This window comes from Alternaria atra (genome assembly GCF_907166805.1).
Source record: "Alternaria atra isolate CS162 genome assembly, contig: 23, whole genome shotgun sequence".
NCBI lineage: Eukaryota > Fungi > Ascomycota > Dothideomycetes > Pleosporales > Pleosporaceae > Alternaria > Alternaria atra.
The window spans coordinates 2677037-2697093 of record NW_025091321.1 but is presented as its reverse complement, the minus strand read 5'-3'; the positions used below and the strand labels follow the sequence as shown (position 1 = coordinate 2697093).

Genomic DNA, 20057 nt, shown 5'->3' with positions numbered 1-20057 from the left:
AGGTGCTCTTGGTGATCGATGTTATAGCATCGTGGATCTTGTGGCGAGGGTGCGCGAGGATGTCGGACGGAGTGTGGTTTATGGTGGTATCGCAAATCACACAACTAGCAATACACTTGCGAGCATATGGTCTTCATTCAGCGTGAATTCGGATGGGATTTCACGATATCTTTACTGCCTGCAGAGCTCAGCGTTGTGAGATATCCAATGATGGGGTTGCGGAGTCATGGCTGATGTATGACCCGCCGTGGCTTTATTTCCGGCCACTCTATTTCCGGAGCCAGAAAGGTATCCTCAACAATAGCTGACCGAACAACATGTTGACAAAAAAACCTTGATGAAGATATAAAACTGTTTTCCTCTTTGGAATCATTACGAAACTACTTGCGAACTATTACGCCACCTGGTGAATCTTATCTTTCGCCTGCTCCTTCGCATGGTTCTTCTTTTCAATCGTCTTCCACTTGATATCCCCCGGCTGCGGCCACCTATAATTAATAGGCGACTCTCCACCCACGAAGATGCACAAATCATACATCAAACCACCACACAAGGCACCAGCAATGGAAGCACCCCAAGACCCATAGGCCCAGTATCCATTCTCGAATGCCGAGTCGTATCCAACCCATAGCCCGATAAGTCTGGGACCGAGATCTCGGGCTGGTGAGATACCCAGACCGGTGTTGTATCCCAAACCGACCATGGTGACGAAGCCGGTGAGACCGACGACGAAGGCTGTCATACCTTGACCTGGAGGAGAGTTCTGGTCGTCTCCCAAGGCGAAGATGACGCAAACAAAAATGGCCATGTAGACGAAATCGTTGAAGAAGCCGGTTGCGGTGGAGTAGAGGGGTCCTTGGGGGAAGAGGGCCTTTCCAGTCATCTCGAGTGTAAGACCGGGGTCTACTTCGTGAATGGCATCTGCGTAGAGTCTATAACATCGTCAGTCATTGAGCCGTTTTAGTGGCATGTGGATCAACTTACGCGTATGCTACAGCACCGGCTGCAAGCCCCGCGAGCAACTGCATGAATATGTAGACGATCGCCATCTTCCAAGGAAACCCACGGTAGACGGATAGCGAGATTGAAATCGTTGGACTAAGGTGCGAACCGCTGACACCACCGCCAAGGTAGATGCCAATCATGACCGCAAAACCCCATCCCCAAGCTTGGGTCTCGAAGCTGCCGGTGCTTTGTTTAGACGTGGCGACTGATAGATTTACGCAAAGTCCAAGCAGCAGGTAGACGAAAGTCTACATAGTATTAGCAAGGTGAATGTCACGATAGGTATTGATACGTACTGCAAGGAACTCGGCAGGTGCCTGGGGGTACTTGGCTCGGAATCTAGCGATAGGATTCCGATACTGGTTGTAAAACTCTCGTTCTGCCTGTTCTTCTCGTTGCTGTATCTCTTTCTCTTCCTGCTTGGTCTGAGCAGAAACATTCGTATCATGCTCTTGTAACGGTGGAAGACCGTCTTGCAACCCAAAGTGCTGTCGGTCCCCACGTCCATCAGAGTAGTCCAAACCATGTTCGTCAATAGGCGCACGGTCTTGGCCCTCATGATGTTCATGGCTGCTGGGGTCCTGACCGCGGTTGCGGCCAAGAACTTGGTCAGCTTCACTTGTCGGCACGCGTCTCATGTTGACATTACGGCCATCGACCGTCGTCTGGAATTGTGAAGGGTCTCGTCGCTGCTCAGGGCGTTGTCCGCCGCCTAGCGTGACTTCAGAGTCTTCCGAATCTTCCTCCATAACTGTTCACGTTCTGGTTAGAATGGCTACTCTTGGGGGAAACGAAAAAAAGAGGGGTTGTAAAGACTTACTCTTTCCGTCTTGAAAGTCCTGTTCGGCGACACCATCTCCATCTTGATCATCGATCTTATACAGAGACTTGCGTAGATCGCCTCTCCCCCACCACATGCCCTTACGTACTGTGCGTGGTAGAGGCGCACCCAAACCAAAAACGGGCTTTGCCTTTTGCTCATTATACCAGGGGTTCAATGAAAAGTACTCATTGTCGATATCCACGACCTGTTGTTGCTTCTTCTCAGGCCGTCGAGGTGGTTCTTGTCTGACGTTTTCACGAGTTGCATGGCTCTTTCTAGCAGTGGGTGTGTTTCGGATGGTACCCATTTGGGTCATGCCTGTTGTAGCGGTGCTGCTACGCGCATTCTCGGGTCGTAAGTCGAAACGAGTAGTATTGTTGCGCACATTCTCAGGTCGTGGCTCCAGGTGAGCAGTCTCACGTCTCCCTATGCTCCCCAAGCTGGAGTGGTTCTGTTGCAAACCCGGTGGCTGGTATGATGCCGTAGTTTGCTGCCTTCGACCAGACATGTTTCCAGGCCTTTGAGATGCAGAGTCGCTTTGTGGTTGCGCTGCGTAATGTTAGGATATGCAGTTCTGAAGAGCATTGAGATAATTTCGTCTTTTCCAGGGAGCTGGAGAAGACTGTAGAGTGTGTTGGTGTTGGATGACTTACTGTTCTCTGCTTGGTTCTTTTGTTGTTGTGCCATTTCGTTGTTGTATTTTTTTTCCATGTCTCAAGACAAGTAACTACCCAACAACCTTATATTCGGTATGTAAGGAACTTGAGTATCAAACAGGGGCGCGGAAGGTGCTAAATGTACAGGATGGTAAAGAAAAGTACGTCCGCGATTAAGCCATGGGAAAGTGAAGAATTCGATGCGTAACGTCACTTGCAAGGAAGCTTTTGCCTAGTTCGCCCACGCCCCCAGTATTCCAGAGAGACTCTTGCTGACGCGGTGCCGCATCTGCCAATCGCTTGAGCTGATTTTCATATTGAGTGGATATGTACCGTTTACAGTACCCAAGATTTAGCGGACATGTCCTAATAAGAAGGGTTTCATCTCGATCCTCAGGGTTGCGGTAAGGTGTGGCGTCGTGCGAATCGTGAGATTGCTGAACATCGGCGTCCTAACAGTGGGTCGCGCGGACATTCCGCGGACCTGCAATCTTTCCTGTTGACACAAACATGGCGATGGAGTGACATTGGAGTGTCTGTTGAGCGAAAGAGTCATCAAAAGTCCCCCAAAAAAGTGTAGGAGGGACGGGATGCAGGAACTGCGAAAGGAATGTTAGGTGCAGATCATCCGAGAGCCACCAGGACCAATGAGCATCGTGAGGCTCACAGAGCCGCAACGACCAGTACGAAGTAGTGGCGACACTGACTCTAACGGTCTGTTCCCAAACCATCAAGCAAGCCACACTTAGTCAATTGAGAGTTTGGGTGGACGCCGACGAAGAGGTCGCCTTGTCGCCACAATCATGCAGGTGTGCACGCACTATTTCTTCCTTGTGTGGAGACTCGGCCAACATTACTAAGTTTACCCGATGACTGTCCTAAGACATTTCCATCCTTGGGCTGCTACATTGCTGTACTTGCACATGCAATATCCATGCGCTGCAAAAGCTCCAGTGGCTGCGTAAGCTCCCGCCGCCGCGGTGTGGTAGTACATATCGGGCCCAATTTGGACGTCCGAGCTTTCCCATGGTCGTTCAATGGGAAGCCCATGGCCAAACCCCGCCCAACAATCCAACCCGCAAATATCCCTACTAGTCACCTTCACCTAGATCCTCATGATACTGCCATCAGCTTGTTCTGCTCCTGGGCCAACGTCAGGCCTTCGGGTGCTTGTCGGAACAAGACGATTTCGGATTGCTTGAAGTATCGGCGCGCGTCTGAGAACAGTCAGTCACAGTTGTGCATATGCGTGAGTGCTTCATACCTTCGTCGATGAGTACCAGACTCAAGTAGTACCGAGTGGAATACTTCTTGTTGACTTCGCGAAAGGTGGGTGTCAAGTCAAAACCACCGAGGAACAACCTGATAGGAATCGTTTCACCTGAACTCTTGTCAGTCATGCTCACCGCAAAGGAGTGGTTGTGCTTACCTCGCGACGGTGAACCGTCCATGATCTCAAACCGTACCAGCGTCTCGCTCTCGTTGTATTGATTGGGAGCAGCTCCAGTTGTCTCTCTCCGTATGATGGACAGCTCCATGTGCTTGATCTTTAACCGTACAAGCAAGAAGTATATCCTGCCTACAATGACATCCTTCAAGTGGTACTTTGATTTACTATATTCGAATTCGATATGTAGGCAGTCTTCAATACCAACGTCCATCTTGATGGAGCTGTTCGTCTCGGGCGGTATCCGGTACGAGTAGACCCAGAGGTCCTTCTCCCTGACCACGTCTGCCATCCTCCGCGATACAGTGACGCGCACAAAGTAACGCAGCTTGACGTTGATGCCATTGTATGATTCGTACTGCTTCTCGACGTTCTTGAAGTTGAAGTCGAAGGTCTGCGGGTGCTGGAGCTCGCCGGGGGCTGCTAGTTCCTGGCCAAGGGAGAGAAACTCGTAATGGTTTCCGCGATCAAAGAACATCTCTGGCGCATCATGTCAGCACTATGCGCTGAGGTGTAGCTATATCGAAGCTCCCGGATGGTGGATGCCTACCAATAGTACCGATGAATTGCACTTTGATGCCCGTATGTTCCAAGCGCTTGCCATCTTTAGGTCTTACGGTGACCTGACCCTTGACAGATTCGCCATCCAGATACAGCGGTACCTTCTCTTTGCGGTTCTTGTCCAGCTTCACGTCAACGGCGGAGCGATCGTCGAGGTCCTCGAGCACAATGTCGATGTCGACCGGGGTGGAGAAGAAGTACGACATGCTAGCTGTCCCGGGCGATAGATATCCCGATGTATTGGCGCGTCTTCGGATGCGATATCAATGTCGCGTCGGTGGTCGGCGGAGCTCGACTGAGATGGCCGTGGTGGATAGCTGCGCCCCAGATGCAGTTGCAGGAGCTGATGACGCGCTTGTCCCCGTTGAGCCCGTCACGTGAACGCCAGCTTGCCCCGCCTTCCCCGATTCCTCACCAACAACGTCCTCGTCATATCGACACCCATGCTTGTTTTCCTTTTCACTGGGTCCACGTCACATCTCACGACATCTTTCGTTGCGTCAGATGGTCCTCCACATGTCCCCTTCCGAGTTGGCGGAGATGGACGCACGCACAGGGAATAGCAGACATGCAGCGTCCAGCCGTGTGCTGCACACGAGTAACTGCAATGTCGCGGCGTCGTGACTGATCGGATATACATGACCATGTCTGGACCACACACGCTTGCTCCGGTGCATCTGCCGGATGCCGCCCCAAAGACTGTTCGCAGCCTCGATCCTCACCGGCCCGAAGCACTTTCCGATTCTTCGCCTAACCCCCACGCGCCATTATCAAACAGCTTCGTACCACGAGTCAAAGCGGTGAGCTGAAGGTTGTTTTTTCCAGTTGAGAAACCTGGTCGAATCGCAGCCTGCTCACCACAGCGCCCTGCAGTTGCCTGGAGCTTCCAACTCATTCCTGCGGTGGCAAGTTGTGGCCATTGGCGTGTGGGATGCATAAGTACCTGAGAAAGGACTGGGGTCAGCATGCGGGGAGGCAGATGCGCTACTCGTCATCCCACACGCGACAGGTCCACTTTCAAACGCCGAAGTTCATCCTCTCCAGGCCCGGCTTCGCGGCTGTTACAGCCGGCTGGGCTTGTTACTGAGGCTAGTTGCACGCCTCTGCTTGCGATTCGCTGTTTCCTTTTCGGAGCGTGCCATCGTGTCTTGGCTCCCAGAATAACGACAAGTCCCATCGCATCCCATCCTTGCCGTTGCCGTCATGGCTTGCGGGAGAAATTTCCAGACGTGCTCCCCAGGTGCCGCGTCTTAAAATGCACCAGGCCCCAGCAAATATCGGGCTTGCTTACCGTCTGCATACATATATCTCGTTTTGTCCGTATCGCAATATCGTATATTAACCCAGCCGAACACCCATCCCTCTGTCCTTGGGAGCCCAACACAATCACTAGCGTCATACAAGAGCTTCAGGTTTTACAAACACTCAATCTCCACAAACCAGTTGACTCAAACACCGTACAATCATGATGCAAACCGTGGATCTGTCGCAGCCAAAGCCCATACAATATGCATCACCGCCCTCTCCGCCTGCTTCCAATACAGGCTCACCAAAGTCAATGTCTGTCCTGAACGCTACTGAGGCCGACAAAATGACCATCTCAACCCACCACCACATTCTCATAGTCACCGGCCCCGCAGGATGCGGCAAGAGCACTGTTGCAAAGCACCTTTCAGATCGCTATGGATTTGACTACATCGAGGGCGACGAGGTCAGTTATGTCCCAGCGGGTATTTTACATGTACTGACGTCTTCATAGTTCCACCCGAAAGCAAACATCGACAAGATGGCCGCCGGTATTCCTCTAAACGACGAAGACCGTTGGGACTGGCTCATTCTTCTTCGAGACCAAGCCATCATGAAATTGAAGAACGGAGCCAAGGGTGTCGTCGTCACTTGCAGTGCGCTCAAGAAGAAGTACCGCGACGTCATCCGCACAGCCAGACTCTACGACGAAGACCCGAATGCCAACGTACACTTCGTCTACCTTCGTTCTGACCTGGAGACCCTCATCGCCCGCGTCCGCGCCAGAAAAGGTCACTACATGAAGGACTCTATGGTCGAGAGCCAGTTCGCTTCGCTTGAGGAGCCCGATGAAACGGAGTGTAAGCAACTGAAGGATGTCGAAATCATCGACGTCAAGGGAAGCATACAGGACGTTCAGGTCTTGGCTGGAGCTGCTGTTGACAAGGTCCTGGCGCAATAGCGTTCCGCCCTTAGGATCAGCCGGCTCTGATTCCTCGTTACGACGTCCCTTTTCCTTGGCTTAGATGTTTGGGCGCAATGTTGGGCCAGTTGCGCGGATACGCTATCCGTGGGTTGCATCTCTGTCTTTCTTTCGTACGGCGTTTACGATATAAATATACCCTCGCGAGACGGGCCCGCATACAATGGTTAGCGAAGATGGAATATTTTGATTTATCATGAGAAGTTCAAGTCATTCAGCTTTCCTTGATTATCCTGTTGCTTAGAGATCAAGCCAGGTGTTTTTTGTTGTTTTTCGAGCACGTAATCAAATGTGCTTAGCAATCCACCCCCTCACGTCTTCCATGAGTAAGCTGAGTCGAGTATAAAGAAGTGACCCACTTACTCTTCAAACGGCTTCAGATGCGAAAATCGAGACTCATAAGAAACCATACTCTACTCTTTATCTCATTCTTCATTGCCCTTTACTACCTTTTCGCAAAACCTTCAATCATGTCTTCTACCCAAACAGCGCTCATAATCACCTTAGTCGGCGGCCGCATGAAATCAACATCATCCTGGCCCATCCCCCACCCCGGTCCCAAACAACTCCAAATCCGTGTCACAGTCGCCGGCCTCAACCCGCACGACCAAAAATCTCGTGACAACGGCCTCTTCGTAAAAGACACCCTGCCAGCCATCATCGGGAACGACATCGCTGGTATCGTCACAGAGATCGGAGCCCAGGTCACGAGATTCAAGGTTGGGGATAGGGTGGTGAGCCAGAGTCAACTTACGAATGAGCAAAAGGCTTTACAGCAGTTTGCCGTTGTGGAGGAAGATGCTGCAGCGAAGATACCGGAGGGATTTTCCGATCATGATGCAGCGACGCTGCCTACGAATGCCATCGCTGCACTCATCGCTTTATTCGACCCCAGTGGCCTGGATATCCCCGCTCCTTGGAGCAAATTCTCATTCGACTATGCCGGAACTACATTGCTCATCGTGGGCGGAGGAGGCAACTGCGGAAGATTCGGCGTCCAATTGGCCCGTCTAGCAGGCATAGGCAAGATTGTCGTTGTTGGCGGCGATGAAGCTGAACTGAAGAAGATGGGTGCGACGACTGTTTTGGACAGACATGGCGGCGACGCCGCAGTCATCAAGCGGATCCGGGATGTTGTCGGCGACGACCTTGTCTACGTTTTCGACGCAATTAACCCACCTGAGGGACAACACGTTGCCATTTCTGCGTTGTCGTCGATCAAAACCGGGAAGGTGGCGCGTCTGCGTTCTTCAGTCGGAACTATTGATGAAAGCAAGATTGTGGGCGAGAAGAAGGCGCAGTATGAGATGAAGAATGTTCTGGGGATGAGCCAGCTGAAGGCTGATACCGCCCGACCTTTCTGGGAACGCGTGGAAGGCTACCTGAAAGATGGCAGTCTGGTGCCGTTGAAGTACGAAATCGTTGCCGGACTTGATGTAGACAAAGTCAATGAGTTGTTGGATAGATATAGGGACGGTAAGAAGGTTATTCAGACACACTTCAGGGTGTCGGAGTAAACTTGCAATGGTTAGGGTTATGTATCAAACTGGAGCATAGATGTAGTAATGATGCAGACGAGAAAGGATGCTACCGATAATTTCGACTCTTGAACGTTGAATGAACATGCAGCTACCATCATCAACTTTCTCTCATATGCTTCCTAACGGTCGGAAAGATCTTCCTTTATTGAACTTCTTCAGTCACTTAGCGCCCGTTTGTACACGTGTGTAACCCCCGATGACATGGAATTCTCGCCCCACTTGGGCTTTCGGAAAAGGATGTTTAACGCATCCGAGGCTCATGCACCAAACGCCGATTTTCTGTGGAGCCCTGGTATGGTGTATTGGTTACCGAGCATTTGCATTACGTTATTGATCGCCCTCATCTCACAATGAAAACATGTTGGCTCTGCAATGCTTTCGTTCGCTTGCTTGGTTTTGTTGGGTTGGTCTACCTGAGCACTAGATGGCTCGACTGACCCATTGATCACACTTCTCCACCTCCAGATCGACATTTAAAGTGCTTGTATCAGAAAATGTGCGTCGGGGCATGGCTTTCGTCATTGGCACTCCGGTCGTCGCAGTGCGGCCCAGGAAGTCTTGTTGCCGACCTCTGATGAAGCAGAACTGCGGCATGCAATCCACGTCGTTGACTTGATCGCCGTGGTGATTGATTACTATATCGAAATCTCTCTGGAGTGGGCCCAGATATCCGATAGTCAGTGCTTGCAGCTTGAAATCCGGATGTTTGTACAGTTCTCCAAACATCGAGTTGGCAAAACGTTGGGCTTGCATGGTAAATATTACCGTACTGAACTCATTTCCGGGACGATTCTTGAGGCCGACAAGGTAGTCAATAGTCGGGTGGTGAGCATGCAGTATACGCAAGTTCTCCATCTGTCTAACCATGTACTAAGATGCATTAATCATTGTACTCTACGTGACTTTCGGTGAGTAACTTACGACGAGATGCTCTAGATTCTCGAGGCGCGGACAATATCTACGTGGAGAATTGGGCTTCATAATGAAGTGCGACTGGTCTCCAGGTATCGTTTCAAAACTGGTTGTAGGTTCGAAAGACTAATGTGAAGGCTGCACAAGAATTCACTCGCTGTTAGCAGTTTGCCAAGAGTAACACTGCGCGCATCTTCTAGGTCAACAATCGGATTACCACGGCCGTTGTCGTTGTTAAATCGGTCGAGCGCAAAGTGTGTAAGATACCTAGGTAGAGTTGCATATCTTGACTCATTCCTGCAGTCAGGTTTGAGAGGAAGGTTAACACCCCTTCGAATTTTACTAGGTTAAGTTTAGATAGGTTAAGGAACTTTATCATCTTTAACAGTGCTGGATATGTGCCCGTCAACGCTAGCTCCCTTAACTTAGGGGTCTAGCCCTTATCTGTACAGTTTTAATCTTAAATGCTTCGACCGCCGCCACTAGGGTTACTATGGAAAGTTATTGACAGGCACCGTAGATCCTCTTCTATAGTGTAGAGATTATTAAGTAAGCTAGTTACATACGACATCGTTAAGATTTGTACATCAAGGCGTCTTAAACCTGTCTCGTGCAGTCGCAACATTAGTATGATAGTAAGAACATCCTTATCGTCATCTAGGCTGATCTAAATGTTACCAATGTTTCTCTGTCAAAGCAAGAGATGCGTCCTAACAGTTGTAGACAGCGAAGTTGCTGCGAGTAAGCTAACCAGGTCAGTGGATGAAACGCAGAAGCGCGGCAAACAGTCTAGCACTCACCGAAATCTACGCAGAGAATTCCTTGGATTCAACTGCAGAATCCTGATGAAAATGGCCTCTTGTGCCTCCTTATCATAGAGATTCATTGGCCTATAGTTAACAAGAAAGGGTAAGTCAATATTGCCATATTGCACAAATTCCGGCTGTTCGGTAATGTATTGATCTGCCACTGCAAACTCTCTCGTGTACTAGAGATATTGCTAGCTTTACTTCAAATGCTTGACGACCTAGGCAATATTTACTGCGTACTATAGGTGGAGTTCGATACGCTTGTATAGTAGTGGAACAGTAAGTTCATGAAGCCTTTTCGGTATTAAGGATAAGGATCTGAGATAGCTTCGAGTATGCACCTATCGTTTTCAATATCATGTTGACAGATAGCTGAGGTATAAAAGACCTACGTATTGGAGTAGTGTGAGTTGGCAGTCGGTTTTGAGTTGTAATATGTCAAATTTCCTTCGAAAGGTGGCGACCTCGAGAACACTCAAGAAAAGCGTTTGGAGGACTTCGCGGAGATTTCGGAGAGTTTTGTGAAGTTGATTGCTAACGTCCGTCCCTACGTGCCGGGACGCACAGTGTAACGGGACACATTTTCTTTCGGCCGCTCGGAATATACCCATCATGCCTATAAATCGACAGGTCCAGCGTGCATCCATTTTGCGGCGCTTATTCTTCCAGTGCATCAGCTTCCAATGCCAAAAAGCGCATTGTTGGCCATGTTGCCGCCCGTTCTGTTAGTGCCATCCATCGACTGATCCCTGATACCCCCAGTTTGTTCCTGACAGTTTATGTTTGTAGAGAGCCCGGTGGGCTAGGAAGAAAGCCAAGATGGCAAAGATCAACACTGTAGACTCGAAGAGTTGACATACGGTGAGAAGTGTGCATCCCGGCAGTTTCTCCGCGCAAACAGCAAGATCCTGAAAACAAGTCAGACGGGCATGCGCTGCTACCAGTTAGCGTGCTGAAATGTGTGCATGCTACATTGGGCACTGTGGCTGAGAACTGCCTCTCTGAGCACCTCGCCTCAGGCACCTCTTATTCTCGATTTGCAGGCACCCGCGTGTTGCAAGCAGCCATCCGCTCTGCTTAGGTCTGCTGTGTAGAGTGGATCGAAGCTCTTTACGAAACATTCAGAGTTGGTACGATCCATTGCTACAATATTACGTACTTTTGAAGGTATACATAATTTATCTAACTTATGGCATCTTGCCCTAAGATTTACAATGTAATGTCATGGATTCTTGTCGCTAAACTCTGCTCGCCAGCCATTCAGCGTGTCAAGCGACGACTGTGTATGAGGGTGTTGCTTGCCAAGGACGTGCTGGCGCGATTGGAAGCATGCTTCCATCAGTGCAAGAGCCTCCTGGCGGCGAGCTTGTGACTGCAGCGTGAAGGCAAGATTGTTCATGCTGAGCAGCGTATCAGGATGCTTGTCACCAAGCACTCTCTCCATTGTCTGCATCACTTGCACCTGCAACTCTTCGGCCTCTTTCCATCGTCCTTGGTTCCTGTACGTTAACGCGAGGTTACCCATGCTGAGCAGCGTGCTAGGATGCTCGTCGCCAAGCATCCTCTTCCTCGTCTGCATCACTTGCACCTGCAGCTCTTTGGCCTCTTTCCATCGCCCTTAATTGCTATACGTCGACGCCAGGTTGTTCATGCTGGTCAGCGTGTCAGGACGTTCGTCGCCAAGCACTCTCTTCCTTGTCTGCATTACCTTAAATTCTAACTCTTCGGCCTCTTTCCATCGCCCTTGGTTGCTGTACGTCGACGCCAGGTTGCCCATGCTGAGCAGCGTGTCAGGATGCTTGTCACCAAGCACTCTCATCATTATCTGCATCACTTGCACCTACAGCTCTTCGGCTTCCTCATACCGTCCGTCGCTATACAGAGTCATAGCACATTTCCATGCAAGACCCAATCTCTCTTTGTCATTATCATCCGTCATACTGTGCGACAGAGCATACTAGGCATGCGGAAGCAGTCGTCTCCACTTGCTTCTGTTACCGTGATCGTCGTCTAGGTATACCCGGAGTATCTGTGTTACAGTGCGCCGAGTCCAGTGTTTAAGCCGTCCCTGCACTTAGAGCCGCCTGTGTAGAGCTTGATGGACCAACTAATAAAGATCAAGTGCCAACTCAGCAGGTCGCCTAGTAATGAGCGCATACTTGTTAAGTAACTTTATAGCATCCTCTCTTGCTTGCACTAAGTCTGCCTCTAGAAGGTCGAGCGAGATGTCTTTCCAGTCTAAGCATGCAGCAAGAAACAGATAGTCTGCGGCAAGCGCATTATCACGACTAATCTCGTTTATAGAGAGAAACAATGCAGCAGCCACAGGGTCTTTTACGCCAGAATCTTATAGTCTACCCCCAGACAAGTCACCGCCCTGCTCAATAGCTAGTTCTTTGTGCTCATCCAGCCGTGCTCAATACTCCTATACCGTCATACTAATAGCTTTCATACAGGCCGCTGCTTGCATGACTGTTAGCGGGAGATACGATAGCTCTCTTAGCACGTGCTCGGCTTCCTGCTACTCAGTGTTCGCAAGTGGCCTCTCCAAGCAGACTTACAGCATCCTCAGCGCTGCGTCTCGTGTCAGCTCTCGCAGCGCTATAATGTTCTGTAAAGCAAGCGCCTAAGCTGTGTCGATGTTAGTTGTTGTAAAGATAGCAGAACATAGCTTAGACTGTAGCAGATAGTCAGCTAAGTCTGCCGCTTCTGTTATAGACGAGCTGCTAGATCGTAGAGTAGTGTATTCTGCGTTATCGAAGACCAGTAAACACTGTCGCGCACTCATCTCTTCTGTACAGCTTTTTGCAAGCTGCTTTATGTCAGTCTAGTCATTGTCCCACCCAGGTATACTAAGCTTCTACGCAACACTTGCATACGACTAGTAGAGACTGTCCTTGTCGCTCGCATCCATCCAAAAGACCGAGCAGCTTTTATTGTTCTGCCTTGTTCTGTGTGCAACCTCGAGCGCGAGCTGCGACTTGCCTGTTCCGCCAGGTCCAACAATCGCTAGCGTAGTCGTAGTCTGTTCGTTGCTAAAGAGCTTAGCTTCTAGGTTGGCAAGCTGCGACTCTCGGCCTACAAAGCGGGGGTTTTGTAAGAAGGGAATGATCGACGGTGCGTCGCTAGCTCCCTCCAGTTCAGCCTGTAGTCTGCTTCCTGCACTCTCCTCTCCTTCGCCGTACGCAGTAGGCATAGAGACACTAAGAATCCTAAGGAGGCAGTATAGAATGTCTTCTTCTTCTTTTGTTCTGCGGTCTTCGACCTATCGCCTTCGCGCAGATATAGTAAACTGGTCTAAGGGGCAGTTGCGCAATGCCGCGAGCGGGATGCCAGTAATGTCGTGGATAAGCTGGTCAAGCGACGCTTTGTCGCCTATGCGATGTCCTTTACGTGAGAAGAACTCGACTGACACTGGCGCGATTAGCTCTTGGAGCGTCCATCCCCGCTCGAACCATGCGCTATTACGGAACGTCGCCTCCCAGTCGCTGCGTTGGACCGGCTCTGTCGCAGTCAACACTGACACTTCTAACAAGAAGACGTAGCACCGCGCCGCGTTCTTGTACCACTAAAACATCGAGTTAATCGCCTTCGAGCGCTCGTTGTTATTCCACCTGTCGATGCAGCATGTGTCGATCTAGAAGTACTGCAGCTCGTCCTGGGCTGCCTGTTTGGCGCAGAACTTAAGCTTTTGATATCCTTCTTCCTTGTCTTTGTAGGCTCCGCTCGCTACATCTTCGAGCAGGATCTCAGAGTCGCTCCATCTGTGCGATAGTATGGCGTAGGGCGGGATCGTCTTGCCGTGAAAGTCTGTCAAGACGAGCCTTCCCAGAACGTCAAAGTGGAGAAGCCGCATGGCGTTTGCACTTCGGGCTTGGTCGAGGAGAAACTAGACATAAACAATTTTTGTGGTGTTGAGAGTGCAGCAACATAGTCGCGATGGATCGAAGCTTATGCTGGCTCGTTGCGAAGGCAGCCTCTCGAGGCAGTGCATGCGACCCGGGACCAGGCTGAGCGGACGCTGGCCAACATCAAGCGCCACGCCCAGTCTACGATCTGTACTAGGGCTGTGCTTACTCCAACAACTCACCTTTGATCAGTGCACACGAGTGCAAGATGCCAGCGAGCTGAGCAGAATAACATAGATCGCCATTGTCGCATCTTTCAACACTCAAGTCAAGGTTGTATTTTGCGTAAATGTAAAGAAAGGGGTCGTGTTGCGCACACTCTGGCTTACCTTTGCGCAGCCGTTTAATAAAGAAGTTAGTTGCATCGCCGGACAGCCGCATGACCTTGAAGCCAAGCAGTTAGGTGCAGGACTGAAAAAACAGCTACCTGCAAATTGGGAATAAGAGACGCCTGATGCGAGGTGCTCAGAACGGCAATGCTCAGCCACAGTGCGCGGTGCGCGGCACGCTGACATCTCAGCACGCTACTGCAAGTTGCGGCATGCCAAGAGCTACTAGCAGCGCACGTCCGGTCAGACCTGTTTTGACGATCTTGCCGTTCGCGCGGAGTAACTGCCGGGATGCACATTCCTTACTTTATGTCGACCCTTCGAGTGTGCAGTCTTGACCTTTGCCATCTTGGCTTCCTTTACAGCCCACTGAGCTCTCTACAGACGTAGACTGTCGCAAACAAACAGGGGGTATCAAAGGAGAGTTGATGTACGGCACTGACAGAACGAGCGACAGCATGGTCAACAACGCGCTTTTCGACGTCGGAGGCTGATGTGCTGGGAGAACGCCAGCTGCAGAATGGATGCACATTGCGTTTGTCTATATACAAGCGCGCTGGAAACAATCCGAGCGGCCGGACGAAAAGGTGTCCCGTTACACCGTGTGTCCCGGCACATAGGGACGGACATTATATCTTTATATATTGTGCGGTCTAGAGGAGGCAATAGCCCTTGCAGAGGGCGTCTGAGCACAACGGAATCAAAAGGATCCCCCCACACTTGCTAGACCTACAGCCAATATTATTGTCTCGGCACTCGATTGACTATTGCGAAGCTCCACACTCCTCTACGCCAAGTAAAGATCGAGTGATAAGATTGTTGTAGGAATCATGTGGCGACAATTGTGGAGTGCTTCAGGCTTTGTGCCTAGCAAGACATGCTTGAATGGCACCTGATAGGATTTCTCTCACGGCTAGATGACGCATTGTTGGACACGTGCATGATATGTTAACAACAAGATCTTATTTCACCCTACTCGCCCACGCATCATATGCGTCATGTGTCCTAGGATGATCGATATCCAAAATGTCCGTATACGGTTGAGTTGCGCGCAACATCGTCCTCGTGACAGGCACACCTACAGCGACAGTGCGACCCAGAATATCTCTTTGCTCGCCTTTGATGTAACACTGCTGTGGAAGCGGAATCACAAAGTCTGTGTCGGTTATTATCGCCTCCACTGTCACCAAATGCCCAATAACCAGAGCATCTAGCTTCGAGCCCGCTTCGTGCAAATCCCCAAAGAGTCGGTTCGCAAACGTTTGCAGCTGCAAAGATAGTATCGATGAATCCCAATCGGCATTGAAGTTGTGTTCACTTCTTCCCAAGCGATCACAGTCCGGTACGTGAAGGTGCAGCAAGCGAAGTTGCGGAAATCTTCTCAACGACTCCTGGGACCATATCAGACATCATTTTCGATAGTTTGTTTGTTTACACGTGTGAAATGATGCGTACTCACCAGAAGTATGGGATATTTGCTTGACATTCCCCCGCCAAGCATTGCTGACTCGCTAAAGTAGACTGCGAGCTGCTTCACCCTACTCAAGGAGCTCACAGATACCCATTGTAATAGATCCGAAGCTTCTTCATCCCATTGAAGAGTCTCGAACTCGTCACAACAGATACTCAGGCTCTGTAAATTGTGTTTGGAGAGACTGAGCTCCTGCAGGAAATCCAGCAGCGTGATCTTTGATGGGGTTGGCTTCAGGGTAACGCATATGAAAACTCTCGATTGGGCCGCAAGCCATGATGATGAGTTCCATCGAATCCCTGAGACCGATTGCTTCACACTCACAAAGATCGTGTACCAACTCGACAGCAATATGCTTCAACTGGAGTCTGTTCACCTCTCCGCTGCAAGTATATATGCTGTTGGCCAGATCCTTCAAGAAAAGATGAAGGCCGCAGCTCTCCACTAGAAGTTCGAGGCGAACTAATCGATGAAAGTCGATGATCCGAGAGAGCTGTTCAAATGTGTCCGAGAAGTCCATCTTGGATAATCTGAGCTCTTCGAGTTGGGGTGTATAGCGGGTGAGATCATTCTGTTCGCACATCGCCCAGACATGTAGCTGGATCTCGGTTGTCTGGGGGTCCGCTGCTGTCAACGACAATCGCCTCAAATTGGCGCCGACGGCTTCGATGCTGTCAAATAGGAGGGCGATATTCGTTGTCTCGGTAAGATAAACATCGAGGCGCTGCAGACCACAGAATATCCGTGGTAGCTGCTCAGGTGTTTTGGGATCGGTATACAAGCTTATTTGCAGCTCTTTCAACCTGTGCTGATAGTTGTGTAAATGCGCTTTCACTATCCATGACAAGGGTCGCCGCGAATGGTAACTGATCGTATTAGCTTTCATAGGACATGAGATCATATTTAGTGTAGCTTACCACAAGCGTTCCAGTTTGTCATGATGAATGATCTGCAAGAACGAGTAGGCACTATCGTCTTGCTGAGACTCAGTGAGATAGCGGTTCCAAGGCCCACGATCTGGAACAGGTAGGCGGATACGACCGGTGTGGATCGACCTGAGTTCTTCGCCAACGGGTTCATCTTCCACGATGAGTTCTTTCGCGTACTGAAAACTCAGTCCAGCGCCTGCCAGATTGCAGCGCCGCAGACATTCAACCGCTCGTTGACTCCATAACCGCAGATCAATGCGTCTATACAGTATCGGATTGGCGAGGATGCGAAGAGCTGAACAAGTGCTACACAGCGATTTGAGATCGGTTTGCGTTATTACCTGTCGCGGTTAGCATGAGCAGCCTGGAAGGCTACCCGCCACTAACGTACATGTTCGACCACTCTCTGCTGAAGCTCTCCTGGAAGGTCTAGTAGAGAGACTGCAGGGAGCATTGTGAGGTGTATAAGTCGTGTAAGACTACAATGACTAGAGGAATGTGCCGACTTTGATCAGATCTTGGTGAGAATTATATATTCGATCAATGCCGTAGACTCGATTCCGCAAAAGCAATGCGTCAATGGTGAGGTATGCTTCTGTACGCGATCAGATTGCGATCGAACCATTGGGAATGGCCAACTCCCTGGACCACAGGAGGGTTCATCCTTGAATGGTCTTAGGTCTGACTTTGGTTGATAATAGCCTGCGCGTAGAATCTAGCATATGGAAAGCTGGGGACCAATTGAGGGTGAGGCGAGTCAGGAGTTTGGGAACGGGATCAGCGCGCTAAGGTGAAAGCGCGGCGCGCTAATGTGAACGTTAGGCGTAGATACCTGGGTACTTAGAACTCATCTTATGCTTGCCCTTTCAGAGAGGTTTCATTTTGTAGGATACAAAGAAGCGAAGACAATGACCTGCAATACATTCTCTAGATCTATGCGATTTTGCTACAAGATGGATGATATTGACCAGGAAGTTGCAGTGATGCAGCCCTACGATGTCGCGCATGAAGATCAGAGCTCGGGGACGTGAGGCGGGGAAACTGCATTCCTGATCCGACACCGTTCCCCTCTCACCAAGCCCCTAAAATCCTGCCCTGACTATTTGAGTAAGCACTTAACGTCACCTACCATAAAACAGAAATGTGTCGGGAAGCATAAGGGTCCATCACAAAACGAGATCGCACGAGCCTTCTACTGGTACTCGGAATTAAACTCTGCACGGCCACATATCTTAGCGCTGCAGGTGACACAATCGGGTGGAGAAACTCCACTTTGCTTGGGAAATGGCAAGGGCAAAATCGACAGCATCATTATCGTACATGCCTTCAACAAGACTGCAAGTACTGAGTATCATGTAGACACGATTACCGGTAACCTTGTATTGGTTGGTGTCGCACGTGTCTATCTCCAAACGGCCCGATGACGAAAGAACACTCGCATACCATAGACTACAAAGTAGCAACGAGCCGCATTGTGGCGACCCGCGTTCCAAGTACATGGGTACTCAAGGGAATAGTGTTCGGTGAATAGCTCCAGCCTGTCACAATACCTGGGGACCCGGCCCCATGAAGATCATCACGGGGAACTACTTGACAGCGGTATTTGCCCGGCCTACTGGGCTTAGCACGAATCCTTCATCCGCCACGATACCTAACCTAACCTTGACCTGCCCGGTTATGCAACTTCCAACGCTCTGACATTTGCTATGGCATAGCCAAGAGTGGCACCCTAATTCCTATCTCAACCTACCTGGCATACTTCTCATGATAGGTAATTGCGGTGGAGTGAGCTTTCAAGCGCAGCGGCACGATACCGAACGGGATAGAATGCAAAGGCGAGCTCTTCAAGCGTTGAATCCGTCCCAGACAGACTCAGGTTTGAATGCAGCTTATCACCGTCGGCTTCAAACTCGAATCCAAGATTTTGTCAGCGGCGGCTAGAGACCAGCACCTATCGCAAGAGCTGCAGAGGCTCTTACAGTTGGCAGAAGTCTTTCGACCATAGGTACTTTACGACAGCTTCAATTTTGGTGCACTAGGTCCCGCTCGGAGCGCTGCCGCGAGATGTGGGTCATACGGTTACTATGGTTACTACGGTAAGACGGCAAGTTGAACATGGGTGGCCTTGTTCTGTCCTCAAAAAGATGACGTGAAGTACCTTCTGTGGTGCGTCAGTATAATGGCCGAGTGTGGGGTGGAGAGTGTCAGTTATGACGAGGAATACGAGGAACCACCGGTGTTGGTCAATAGATCAGTGGATATCCAGTAAGACGCCCCAATCAACAGTTAACAGAAAAGTTACTCTCTAAGTGAATATCGCAAACGTAGGAAGAACCCCACCTCACGGTATTACCTCGGTAGCTCTTTGCCTGGCATTTGTAGTACATCTCGTGATACGTTAGTATCACGACGAAATGGAGATACTAACGTTGCTCGGAAAGGCGAGAGCGGCGAGAGCGGCGAAGATCCATATCAGTGGATAACACCCCATAGTTACCAATTCACCGGTACTACAACACCGAAGCTGAAAATCCAGCGTTACACTGTAGCCTCGTATCGATTTCGGAGTCCAAGCTGACCTAGAACTCGTCGTGGTACTTTAGTGACATAATCGAGTAGAGAATGCTATTTAACTCCGCTTAGGAAGGTGAAGAATTATGTTCAGTGAACAGAATGACCAAATCGTTCGTCGCCGCTGTCCGCACATAGGCAAGAGCCTGCCAAGTTGGGGATATCTGACTTTTCGTATCGAGTGGAGAGTACTAACATTACTCGAGGTGGAGAACGCATAGGTGCCAGTGAAGATGCTAACAATCCCCCACCAATCACGTCTTCCAAACACCGAGACCCAAGATTCTGCGTTACAGCGTATCATCGACATCGTGAATTGACCTGCCATCAAATCCATCACTGTGCTGATAAGGACTATTTGTGCTGGGCAAGGCGAAGATCGCGCAAGCTTCATTGGGAGATTTATTGACCACCAATTTACGGCATCTTCGACGCCGACCTCAGCATACCGTCGGCATCGTAAATTACAAGGAGTAAGCAGGTGTCGGCTGTTGACGATGAGATCTAGAAACAGAGCTCAAGCATCGGAAGAACATCAAATCCAGGGTCTAGAGCCCTTGGTATAATCATTTTGAAGCCTAAAACGATCATGCGAGGGGAGGACACGAGGGTGCTTGAGGGTGCTCCGGAAGACGGACTTGGTGTAGTTTTTGGCGCATCGAACCTTATCATGTACACACCTGAACATGTGGGCAAGAAAACAACAATGAAATTCTGCTATCGGCTCCCGTGGAATGTCAGGAATGACAATGAGTCAACAACTTCCTACGACGCATCTTCTCGCGGCCCGAAATGCCGCTCCACCAGTACCTACTCACTATACATACCCCATGTCAATACACAGCGATCCCCTAGCCCTCTAGAGCAC

General features: G+C 50.1%; 5 protein-coding genes across 5 annotated transcripts; 2 read left to right on the top strand and 3 right to left on the bottom strand.

Moving 5' to 3' along the window:
* Positions 1-394: 394 nt before the first annotated feature.
* ALTATR162_LOCUS4463 (uncharacterized protein) lies at positions 395-2515 on the bottom strand (the record flags this gene model as incomplete). The annotated part of the gene is made up of 5 exons (XM_043312074.1): positions 395-932; positions 985-1253; positions 1302-1756; positions 1826-2377; positions 2482-2515. The coding sequence occupies 5 exons, from the start codon at positions 2513-2515 to the stop codon at positions 395-397; spliced, it is 1848 nt and encodes a 615-aa protein (XP_043168009.1).
* A 1082-nt stretch (positions 2516-3597) lies between these two features.
* On the bottom strand, positions 3598-4698 carry ALTATR162_LOCUS4462 (uncharacterized protein; the record flags this gene model as incomplete). Its single annotated transcript, XM_043312073.1, has 4 exons — positions 3598-3701; positions 3749-3865; positions 3914-4411; positions 4482-4698. The coding sequence occupies 4 exons, from the start codon at positions 4696-4698 to the stop codon at positions 3598-3600; spliced, it is 936 nt and encodes a 311-aa protein (XP_043168008.1).
* A 1262-nt stretch (positions 4699-5960) lies between these two features.
* On the top strand, positions 5961-6698 carry ALTATR162_LOCUS4461 (uncharacterized protein; the record flags this gene model as incomplete). The annotated part of the gene is made up of 2 exons (XM_043312072.1): positions 5961-6203; positions 6252-6698. The coding sequence occupies 2 exons, from the start codon at positions 5961-5963 to the stop codon at positions 6696-6698; spliced, it is 690 nt and encodes a 229-aa protein (XP_043168007.1).
* A 491-nt stretch (positions 6699-7189) lies between these two features.
* On the top strand, positions 7190-8236 carry ALTATR162_LOCUS4460 (uncharacterized protein; the record flags this gene model as incomplete). Its single annotated transcript, XM_043312071.1, has 1 exon — positions 7190-8236. The coding sequence occupies one exon, from the start codon at positions 7190-7192 to the stop codon at positions 8234-8236; it is 1047 nt and encodes a 348-aa protein (XP_043168006.1).
* Positions 8237-15831: 7595 nt separating this feature from the next.
* ALTATR162_LOCUS4459 (uncharacterized protein) lies at positions 15832-17072 on the bottom strand (the record flags this gene model as incomplete). Its single annotated transcript, XM_043312070.1, has 3 exons — positions 15832-16555; positions 16607-16959; positions 17010-17072. 3 exons carry the CDS (start codon positions 17070-17072, stop codon positions 15832-15834), a joined length of 1140 nt encoding a protein of 379 aa, XP_043168005.1.
* Positions 17073-20057: the final 2985 nt, after the last annotated feature.